Raw genomic sequence first — 12,143 nt, forward strand, 5'->3', positions numbered from 1 at the left:
AAATAATTCATGTATTTGAAAATTCATATCGATTCTAGACATTGACAAATAAACGAATATGCCAGCATTGCCGAGTATTGTCAGCGACGTACGAAGATTATACCGGGTGTCCCAGAAAAAAGTACTCCGGTTTGATTCATAATAACTTCTAAACTAGCTATAAGCTATTAAACTAAAATAACTTTCACTAGATAAAGGGAAGACAAACTTAGATTTTGATATATTACAGTTGTATTTTACTTAAAAATTTACGGAGATATCAATGTTCAAAATTGGGAGCATATTTCTGGATGTGTCTAAATTTTGCAAAAAACGCCCTATCAAATATTATAATCAAGCTTTTCTCAACTAAAACATGCACTATTATCAGTAAATAAATGACACTTGACAAATTGTTTATTATGAAACGAAGTATTATTAGTTAGAGAAAACAAGGAAGATTTATTCGTTCGGAATCGCGCGTCCCCCAACACGAATGCATTGCCTATCCCGTGAGACCATTGCATCGAAGGAGGAGTCATGGATCATTCGTTGTTCTAGATTCACGGCATGCTGTTACGACTGAGTTGCGAAGCTCTCCTAAATTCTGCGGTTGCTGATCGTGTGGTACATTCCAAATTTGCTGCTAAAGGTATCTCCAAAGAAAAAAGTCGCATATCGCATCATTTACTGATAATAGTGCATGTTTTAGTTGAGAAAAGCTTCATTATAATATTTGATACGGCGTTTTTTGCATAATTTAGACACATCCAGAAATATGCTACCAATTTTGAACATTGATATCTCCGTAAATTTTTAAGTAAAATACAACTGTAATATATCAAAATCTAAGTTAGTCTTCCCTCAATCTAGTGAAAGTTATTTCAGTTTAATAGCTTAGCCAGTTTAGAAGCTATTATGAATCAAACCGCAGTACTTTTTTCCGGGACACTAAGTCAACTGAATGGCATAAGACAATTCGCCCTTTTCAGCACTGACGAAGTTCTAAACTAAAAAAACTAAATTACCCCAATGAACTCAAATAACACTGGAACGATAACTCCACAATAAAGTCGTGTCCAGTCATTGGATGAAGCCGATGTGAATATAATTTGCTGATTATGGCGGAGTCGCGCGAGCAAATCCGCACAAAATTGTATTTTGGACAAAAATTTGCCAGAAAAGTGCATTTTCAATCCACTACTTCAACTTTGAACATTGAATTTATCCTTTCTGAGATATAGTATAATCCGCATCATAGAACTATAAAAACCGGGCGAGGTACCTGCTTAATTTGTACTTGAAATATTTAAAGAATTTAAACACGCCGGAAAACTTCGCTTTCAACTAGCAAAAAAAATAGGTTTAAACCTTTTCACGTTCAAGAAACTTGCTTTGTGGTAAAATCTAAGTGTCATTGCTTGTTTTAAGCTTTTACTCATGCTTAGATGCGATGGGCTTTCAACTCTTAGTCTTTATGGCGGCCTTCAATTTGGCCTCAAAGATGGCGGCCAAGTTGTTGTCCCAGTCTATTTAGAGTTCACTGAATTACCCTAGAACACCCAAAATGCATTGCGTTAAACATGAAGTTCAAGATAGCGTCGCTGTTAGTTTATACGTTAATTGTAGTAAGTTAATCACTACTACGAGTTAAAATATTATAAGTATACTGCTATAATACAGAATAATAAAATTGAGGTGCAAGTTATATAAAATATCTTACTTGCCGTAAAACTCGCGTTGTACTTATTGTCCTTGCGTGTTGGTGAAAATGTGATCACAAATCGAAAAGATTATGGGTCAGTTAAAATAGCTCTGAAGTCATGTAATAATTTCCAACAATGACTAATATATAGCTATTAAAAAACCACGTTAATTGCCCTGTATATATTTTATATCGCACGAAAAAAGAGTGATGTTTAATAGTACAGCGCGGATTTTTTAACAAGAAAGGTGAAATGCAAAATTATTCTATTAATTATCATGCAGTGATAAAGGTTAATATTAAAATTTCGCTGAAGACGAAAACGTTTGATCTATTCGTTTCCCGATTGAGACAGTGACGGATTTTGGCCAATAGTACCTTCTCTGCCTTGAACGCTTTGTACATCCCTGAAACGATTTGTTTGTACACAGTATATTTCAATAATGTAGAACCTCGCTTCCACATGCAAATGTTGTTCCGTAAGTATTTTTAGCAGCGTTAGAATTTATAGGGTCTATAGAGTAAGTATACTACCGCTACGATCATTTTGGAGAACGACGATAAAAATTTATCGCATGCTAAATCCTACTCTGATCTAGAAGGACCCTGCAAGTGCAACCAACCCTGTAAACTATGAAATTACTCCGTCAAGCCAGCGTAGACAACATTTAAAAAAGTTCAATAAAACTATATCGCAGCTGATTTAATTTGAGTACTCTCAGTATAATTTTGTTCCCTTGTTTAAATTTTGAATGCTGTAACTAGTTTAACTTAAAAATATTTTAAAATAAGGAGCACCGTGTTAAGTATAAAATAAGGAGTTGTTAGTTTAATTGGTACTGTAGTGATTTCGCTTGCAGAAGAGAAAACCCTGTACCTTAAGTAAACCAGGTTGGGGCATGTATGGTGGGACATGCAGACGTCGACATGGTTGCATCAGCCATCAGATATGGAAATTGAATTAGATATGGAATTAGTTTTTTTTTGTATTTTACGAACAATTTTTTTGCACAAAGAGTTGTTTGCATAATTAAATCGCCTGTCGTCATGAAAATTTTTAATTCAAGTGAATTGACTAAACCTTTGCTGGCTATTTTACGCTATTGACAAAAACTTCGAGCGTCAGCCAAGCCTTAATTTATATTCTTCTAATAAAAACCTCACTTCTCAGCTATCATTGAAACTTGTAAATTAAAAAGGGTCATTTGTAAACGTAGACAGACTAGTTCGTGGAGATGTTTGCCTGTAGAGTTATCGTCGTCCCTGGCGTGCAGTCATGCTGAATTTCAAAATATTGAAATTGCAAGGAGAAGATTAAAAAATTCTTAGGTTTACTAATAGGCTAGCTAGCCTAGCACATTTCCGTATAGAATGGTCCCTAAGATGCTAAAAGAGGTCCCTGACATGATTTCTACTGAAGCTCGGGCGGATTAATAAAGCCTTAGAGGTGGATTTCCACTGTCGCTATTTTCACTTTTTTAGTGCGGGCGCACACGCACGTAGAAGTTTACAACTTTAAACACACAAAAATCATCAACTCTATTCAATCGTTGGTTTTAAAAGTATCACTTAACGAATATAAACTTTTACGTACAAAAAATGTGACAGTAGGAAGTATCCCTTATGGACATTAAAACAGTCTGGTAAGAGCAGCATTTTGAATTTTTGCATTTTATCAAAATTAAACTCATTAATATGAGGTTTTCGACTACATTATTCAACGTAAAAAATAAAATAATATATGATCAAGTACTGAAACATTAAAACATTTAGATGAGTTAAAGCTATAGCACCGCGAAATATTTTAAATCTAAAGCATAAAGTATTGGAATAATTACATACCCGTTTTCTCTTTCAGTTGCAGGTTCTGCCACTGGTGAAAGCTTGGGATGTTAAAAATAGAAAAAAGTAAAGAATTATCCCTGTAAAATTAGGCTATATAGTCCTAGTTAGGGATAGGCGGCATATAGGCCTATGTACAAATAAGGATCCACATATACACTGCCATAAAACCAGACGCTTATATTAAGGGTAGCACACCTTAATCAATTATGTAGTACCCTCTTCTTTTAATTATAAATATGAGCTAATTAAACATGCTATACGTTGTGTCTACTCTTTAAAAATGCACCCTAAAGTACAACGCATTTTAGATACTTATTTTTTTCCACAAGGCTGTTTTTAAGTACTTTTCAAAAACAACTTTCCACATGCAATGAATAAAAAATATAGCATTTTAAACAGTAATTTTGGCTGTCTTAGAAAACATCGTCTCGCCCTGACAGCTCGTGGCTACTTTTTCTGTTCTTATCACAAATGACGTCATACCGTGTATCTATAACTGAAAAGTCAACAGTTCAATGTAATCTATTTCTTGATTATATATATCTAGTTGTGAAATATTGGTGAATTACCAAACATTTATCAATATTTTGTGGTTTCATATGTGGAGATTTTACTTTTATGTTGTAACGTTCGCTGAAGAACATCGTACGTGTTGTCTTATAGTTGTTTGACTGGTCAGAAGCGTTCCGTTATTTCCTGCCTAAAATATGGCGTTATCAATAACGAATTATATAGAATTTCATGCATGCCATAGAATTCCATTCTCTGCATGGATAGAATTCTGGGGTCCAAGTATGGCGAAAATTTCCCGTGTGAATAACAGAAAATAACTAGAAACATTGATAGCAATAAAGGGTTGAATGTTTTGAATAATATCTGTAGACTCTTACCATACAACAAGTGTGTACGAAAAACAAAAATAGCGCGCTATTTCGCACAAATTACTTGATTTTTAATTTACAATTTTTCGTGCAATTTTTTGATATGATAGGTTTGATATGATATCGCTGTTCAGTGTTCAATAACACATTTGTACGATGTGGCGAAAGAATAATAAGCAAATAAAAATATTTCCATCTCTGATTCTGTAAAAAAACCCAACTGAAATCGAACATTCATTAATTAATTAAGACCCACCTTTGTCGCCTTTGCATATTTACTGTAATTGTTCTAAAATTGTTTATAATGGATGACCCCTGAAAAATTATTATTTTTTGTTTGGCTTAGCGTAAAGGTGGAAATGTGCACAAAAATTTTTCATTACGAACCCGCATCAGTTTTTTTTCTCTATATTGCACAAAAAAGCATGTCATTCAACAATGAAATCATAAGTAATTTATGCGCAATAGCGCACTGAAAATAGGTTCCTTTTTTGGCACACTTTGTATATTAACAAATATAAACGAATGCGACCATGGACCAATAGGACCATGCGTTACTTTCTACTCTTGTACTTAAAACAATCAGCTATAAAAAAAATAATGAAATTCCATAAATCCGCATACTAACCCTGTTAACATTTGAGTTCAAGGTACTTTTTTCTTTCCCTTCGATGAATCTGATCACATTCTGGGAAACATCATTTTGTCCACAATCTTCTAACTTTTCTGCAATCCATCGACCCACGTCCAACTCATCACTCAAACCAGCTTTGCGAAGTTTTTCTTTGCCTTCTTCAGTATTCAGTTTAGAGTCGTTGTCAAAGGCAAACACCGTCAGCTTTAAATCTCGTTGGTGTCCGTGTTTAGTTGGACCAATTTGTTCTTTAATAGTCTAATTAGCATTCACAAAAGAACACGTGTCAAAATTATTTACTACTTCGCCATATTTTAATTCACGAACGAAGCTCGTTTCATACGTCGCTTTTGACATGCATGGCTGGAAACACTAAAAGCAATAGAGGATTAAGTATTGCAACTCATACTTGATTTGTCACCTGGGGACAACCGGCCTCTGCTGCGTGTATTATGGCGTATGAAACGGGCCTCAAAGCCCGAGCGAACGTCCAACCTGCCAACTTACTTGTGAATAAATTATGCCGAACCGTTACTACAAATGTTTGCCCAATGGACCACTTGCATAATGGACCACTTGCATAAATATACTTTTGTATTACATGCGTAAGTGTTTAACCATAATCTTGGCCAAAACATTGCATTTTTTTCTCCAATTATGTGTTCACCCCCTTTCCACCCATTCAATGTTGAGTTCTTATGCATGCACAATGGTCTTTCGTCTTCACGACATCCGGCAACAATTATTACATAAAAACATTAGGGACCAACATTGAAAAGGGGGAGAGGGGGGATCGCCAAAAAGAGGAGTGTAGATTTTCACTGTAATTGTGACATTGCGGTAACGTGCGACGTCCTATGGCTATGAACTTTTGGTCAAGATTGTAGTTATACTCTTTCCTAATACGAAAGTATACAAAATTTGCCAACATCGCATGGCTATATTTTCCGTACTTTACAATATTTCGCATGCAGTCAAACTTGACAATTTTACTAGGATTATTGTGCTGAAATTTCTGAAATTCCCTTTTGTCGCCTAAATCAAATGTTTGTCTATTATGCAATGGGCGATAAGAGATCGCTATTCTACGGATTGCTATAGCAAATAGGAAAACTATATGTCCATTGGTAATGTCTCGTTCAGTGATGAGGCTTTACGTTCGTTCAGCGCCTTTTAACTATTGGAGCTTCTCTTAAAGCCTTAAACATAATCCTATTTGAAACCACAACAATTAATTCATATGTTATTTTGGCGTTTTTCGTACCGATTTCTGCGTTTAACGCACCGAAAACTTAATTTTCATTGAGATAAATACACATGGTTGACGTTATTATTTATGTTGTGAGTTTGCTATGCACAATATATATATATATATATATTGATATATATATATATATATATATATATATATATATTGATATATATATATATATATATATATATATATATATATATATATATATATATATATATATATATATATGTGTGTGTGTGTGTGTTTGTGTGTGTGTGTGTGGCCGGTATACCTTAAATTGATTTTCCACTCCAGCTTTCACGTTCTCTGCATTCCAATCTCCATTCTCCCCCATCAACTCAGCGTACAGCTTGTCAGCGAAAGTTAAACATACAAGAACCGGCACTTTTTCCTTTTCGAGAATGCTAAGCCATTTTTTGGTGGATTCGGTGTGTGCTCTCCTAGGGCGAAATAGTAAGGACAATTTTCCGTTTACCGTGTTGTTCTGTAATGTAACTGAATTTTGACCTAATTTTTAAGTTTGAAAGAACTGTCATTCATTATAATAATAATAATAATAATAATAATTGACTTTATTTTGACAGGTTAAACTTGGTCAGCTATTAAAGCTGCTATAAATCAAGGACCTGTGTTAGATAAAAACTAATAAAACTATTATATATGTATACATATAGTTAAAAACAAGTTCATATTGTAAGCCACTTAAAAATCCAATTTAATTAAAATTTTTTTTGCATTGTTCCTTGAATCTTAATAAAGATATCTCTTTGGAAAAGGTGTCTGGAAGTTTGTTGAATTGAACTGCACCTTGGAATGCAAATCGTTTTCGTGCAGCCTCCGTTCTAACTTTTGGCAGCAACAACTTGTTGTTGTCTCCTCGGGCGCCTTTTCCATGGGAGAACCTTTGGAAATAACCGTCATAACACTGTGGGGCCAGGTTGTTCAAACATTTAAAAACGTCTATTACACAAAGTCTGTTTCGGATATTTTCCAACCTTGGCCAATGATTTTAGATGTTGTTACCATTAACAATCTTGGAAGCTCTATCTTGTACTTTCTGAAATTTCTCAATTGAGCTAACCGAATCACCGAGGAATAAATTATTACAATATAAGAGGATGGGCTCTATCATCTTTTTCTAGATTGACTGAGCAACTAGTGGGCTAACGTCACGTCGAACACGTAATAGAAGTTTAACTCTTCTCATAGCTTCTTTGTACATCTTGTCTTTCTGCTCCACGTAGGTTAAGTAGCCTAATAATCCATCTTTATTCCAAAATGTTGATACGTTTCTACTCCATAACCGGCTCGTTTCGGACCATGATATCCATTTTCTCTGCTTTAGATAATTTGTTGGATGTACCATATAGAATAAATTCAGTTTTTCCCTTTTTCAGACTGACGACTAGGTTGTGTTCATAAAACTAGGCAGCAAGGTTTGATAAATCTGTGTTCAGATTTTCCTGAATTGTTTCTTGATTTTTGCTGGATACGAAAACTACTCGAAGGAGGGAATTAATGTTGACGTGGAAACACTTGATTCTTAAGTTGATTCGTAAGATGATATCTGATTGTATTAGTGTATTATATTAACTTGGCAACTCTCATGGCCAGAAATGCAGGCCGGCAAGCTGGGAGGTGCTCATGCGGTTCAGTTTTTCAGTGCATTCTTTAGATCAGTGTCGCAGGTATCATAGCAACAGCTAAAAGAAAATAATGGCGTTCAGAAATCATCCACGAAATTGATGAAGTTCATGGCGTTCTAAAATGCGATGTGCATAAAGCAAGAGTCTTTACACAGGTAGCCCGGTCACTGCTGTTACGTCATGCTATTATATATGTATATAATTACAATAAGGCTGGCAACTATCTCGCAAAAAATATAATACATACATTAATACCATCGATTAAAACAAAAATACTACGCTAGTTTCTTAAAAAAAAACCAGATACAAAACACCTTGGATATATTGACTATATCTATTTGTCGTTTTTAGACTTGAAAAAAACTCTAAAATGCTCAAATTTTGCGATTTAAAAGTGTATTTTCGTTGAAATTTTGCGAAACAGAGGCGGGATGCAATTTACTCGACAAACGTCATCATCGGAGAATTCGTCGGCAAACTTCTGATTGGCTGTGGCAAGTTCGGAAAATTACAAAGGTCAACTCAATGAAGAAAAAAGATCTTCGTTATTTTCCGAACTTGCCACAGCCAATCAGAAGTTTGCCGACGATTGTTCCGATGATGACGTTTGTCGAGTAAATTGCATCCCGCCTCTGTTTCGCAAAATTTCAACGAAAATACACTTTTAAATCGCAAAATTTGAGCATTTTAGAGTTTTTTTCAAGTCTAAAAACGACAAATAGATATAGTCAATATATCCAAGGTGTTTTGTATCTGGTTTTTTTTTAAGAAACTAGCGTAGTATTTTTGTTTTAATCGATGGTATTAATGTATGTATTATATTTTTTGCGAGATAGTTGCCAGCCTTATTGTAATTATATACATATATAATAGCATGACGTAACAGCAGTGACCGGGCTGCCTGTGGTCTTTATGAACCATCTTTGACGTGGACATTTGCCGATGCATGCCAACAACAAGCAGAAATTTCTTATACAATTTCAATCGTGAAAATATTCTTTCTCGGGAACATATACTCACCTACAACCTTGAAGCGCTATTGAGACATGCTAAACCAAATATCGAGAAGGGGAATAGAGAAACACTATACTCAGCAACAATTTATCGAAGGAGTATAAGGAAGATGCACTAAAGAGACAGTTACTGCAACGACCGACCCTCGTTGGTACGCGAAGATACATACATATATATATATATATATATATATATATATATATATATATATATATATATATATATATATATATATATATATATATATATACTGTCGTTGTCAAAAAGGTTGTCCTGAGCAAGTATATGTATATATCGATCACGTGACATTATTATGCATCAACACGCGTGGAATTGTACAAGCGTGTTAATTGCGGGTTCGAGTATAGCAAGGTGAACGATTAAAAAATGCCAAGACCATATTCGGATGATTTAAGGTGGAGAATGGTTTATCGATGACTGTTCTACGAAAGAATCATCGACGAAATTGCAGCACAGCTATTTGTTTGTTCAAAAATCGTCTATCGTACTCTCAGCACCTTTTGGAACACGGGTGATGTGAAGCCTTGCCGTGTGGGTCGCCCAACAGCGAGCGTATCTTTATTCCCACACGAAGAATATATTATCATGGACTGTTTACTGCGAACGCCGCAAATATAGTTGAATGAGATAGCAAGCTATATGTAAACCTCTTCAATAGGATTCAAATCAGGACTGTCGTACACTCGTTCTACAACTTCTTGTACATGATGTGTTAGATGGTTATCTGTTAACAAATATGCATATTACTAGTTTTAGCAGTTGCATCTTTGTGCATCAACAAGTTTTGTTTAAACAGATATTAATAGATCAAAACATGATCACAAATTCAGTCATCCCTTGAGACATGTTAGAACAGCGAATTTGCATTAATTATATTCAAATCTCAACCATAACGAGAACGGATCGCGGGTGTTCCCCATCAAATCGATTCATAGCTGGTAAAAGCTGTTCATCAAGAAAATGGATAAAGGAGCGTGTTTCAAATCTTTCTTCAGGATTTTAACAAACAGTTCGCAAGAAGTCCATCACACGATATTGCCGAAATAATGGAATAGCGAGGTGTCCACCGTGCATAGCTATAGTCGCTCACAACAGGCGGTATCCCACGAGCACTATATCCATATTGTCGAGCAATTCGTTTATCCTTAAAACGTAGAACCAAATAAATAAGAGATCTACTAGTTTGTGCAATCCAGTTACAGTAAAGTATCATTTAGTACATACAATGCCTGTTTCATCGAGGAAAACGAGCAGGTTTGGGTCAAAAAGGCTGATTTTGGCCATGAATTGTAGCCCAATATCGTTTCTTCGCTGAAGGGCAATTCTCTGTATCTGAAAAAGAAAATCTGGCTTGAAGAGTTGATAAAGAACAACTAGAATCTTGTAATAAATTGGAAAAAGGTGGAATGGCTTGCGTCTATTAATATAGTTATATGATTTCCAGCGTGCGGTATTAAATACATATATATTCACACTTAAATAATGTCATAATGTTCGTACCTTTTGCGTGTTATTCCAAACCTACAGAGAGCTCGGCACAGTGTCTCCGGGCCAAATGCAGAGCCAGTAGCATTAATGATATAGCTTGCTATCTCATTCAACTGTATTTGCGGTGTTCGCAGTAAACAGTCCATGATAATATATTCTTCGTGTGGGAATAAAGATACACTCGCTGTTGGGCGACCCATACGGCAAGGCTTCACATCACCCGTTTCCAAAAGGTGCTGAGATACGATAGACGGTTTTTGAACAAACAAATAGCGTGCTGCAATTTCCATGATTGTAAATCGTTGATAAACCATTCTCCACCTTAAATCATCCAAATATGGTCTTGGCATTTTCTAATCGTTCACCTTGCTATACTCGAACTCGCAATTAACACGCTTGTACAATCCCACGCGTGTTGATGCATAATAATGTCACGTGATCGATATATACATATACTTGCTCAGGACAACCTTTTTGACAACGACAGTATATATATATATATATATATATATATATATATATATATATATATATATATATAATATATATATATATATATATATATATATATATATATATATATATATATATATATGCCACCATGAGCGAAAGTGTTTAGTGGACACAGGTGCAACGGTGTCATTAGTTAGTGAGAAACGTTAATAGGAAAAAACGAACAATGTGTGTTTAACCTTAACAAGACGCCTGCTCAAGGCGTTCACTCCGCCTGCATGCCAACTGATGTACCTAATTCATCCGTGGACCGTGTAACCCAGGGCTTCTCGGTCAAAATGTTTTGGGTTACCTGTAGAAATGCCAACTTCTGTCGCCCAAAACGACGAAAAGGAAAAAAGACCATGGCATTTTAAGACTCCGCTGCGCATACGCAGGCGGAGTAACTATGTAACAGGTGCACTGAGGCGTTGATTTCATATATTGTCATACCCATAATACGCAGGTGGTCAGTGAGTTGCAGGTGGTGTGTTGTTGCGTTAGGTTCTTTTGAAGGTGGTGTGGAGGACCTTGGCCTGGTTCGTTGAATGGATTTCTTCAAGTATGGTATTCAAAGCAAGGGAAATTTCGGGTTTAAGGGAAACAATGGTTTTGGATCGAAGGTCAGCGCCGTTCCATCCCCTTGCTCCATTGCTTGACTAATGCAGATAAAGCGGGGACAAGGAGATGCAGCCTGGTTACGACGATGATATTCTCTATGGCTGGAGAGCTTTCCTCATCGGTTGTTACATTCTCACCATGGTTGGTGTCTAATTCCCCCGTTAGCTTTAAGTCAGTTGTTTAAGTAAGAAGCTAACTAACCATTGGTAAAGATCTTCTGAGCGTTCGTCAGGCTTTAAGTGGATGTTATTAAAGTCTAGGAAGTGATCGCCTGTAGACTGCAACCCAAAATGGGACCGGATTACTTGTCATATAGTATATAACGATTTTGAATTCTTGGCTATCTGTCCCAGTAAGAGTTCGAGCTGGGCTGCTTTTTGCTCTGCGGTGCGTCGCTGAGTATCTGGTACCGGCTCGGTATCGCTCTCTAAACCTCGTAACGGGGCGGCAGTTGTTTTCTTCAGCCATGTTACGCCGTAGATTAAGAATGGCACATTAACGATAACGTATATTGTAGGTTTTGGTGCCACGCTTGGAAGGATGTTATTGTCTCTTGTTTTGT

At 35.8% G+C, this 12,143-nt stretch overlaps 1 protein-coding gene across 2 annotated transcripts in view; it reads right to left on the reverse strand.

Moving 5' to 3' along the window:
* Window positions 1-885: 885 nt before the first annotated feature.
* The window catches only part of LOC114534202, a 60,748-nt gene continuing 49,490 nt past the window's right edge, over window positions 886-12,143 (reverse strand). For both annotated transcript variants that reach the window (XM_028555757.1, XM_028555758.1), the window contains 4 exons: window positions 6,571-6,739; window positions 5,039-5,302; window positions 3,527-3,567; window positions 886-2,091 (listed from right to left, as the gene is read on the reverse strand). In XM_028555757.1, the coding sequence (XP_028411558.1) occupies window positions 2,016-2,091; window positions 3,527-3,567; window positions 5,039-5,302; window positions 6,571-6,739 (550 nt within the window). In that variant the 3' untranslated portion in view covers window positions 886-2,015. The remainder of the gene's footprint in view (window positions 2,092-3,526; window positions 3,568-5,038; window positions 5,303-6,570; window positions 6,740-12,143) is intronic.

This window comes from Dendronephthya gigantea, unplaced genomic scaffold, assembly GCF_004324835.1.
Source record: "Dendronephthya gigantea isolate DGI-Jeju-01 unplaced genomic scaffold, DenGig_1.0 000098F, whole genome shotgun sequence".
In the NCBI taxonomy this organism is placed as follows: Eukaryota; Metazoa; Cnidaria; class Anthozoa; order Malacalcyonacea; family Nephtheidae; genus Dendronephthya; species Dendronephthya gigantea.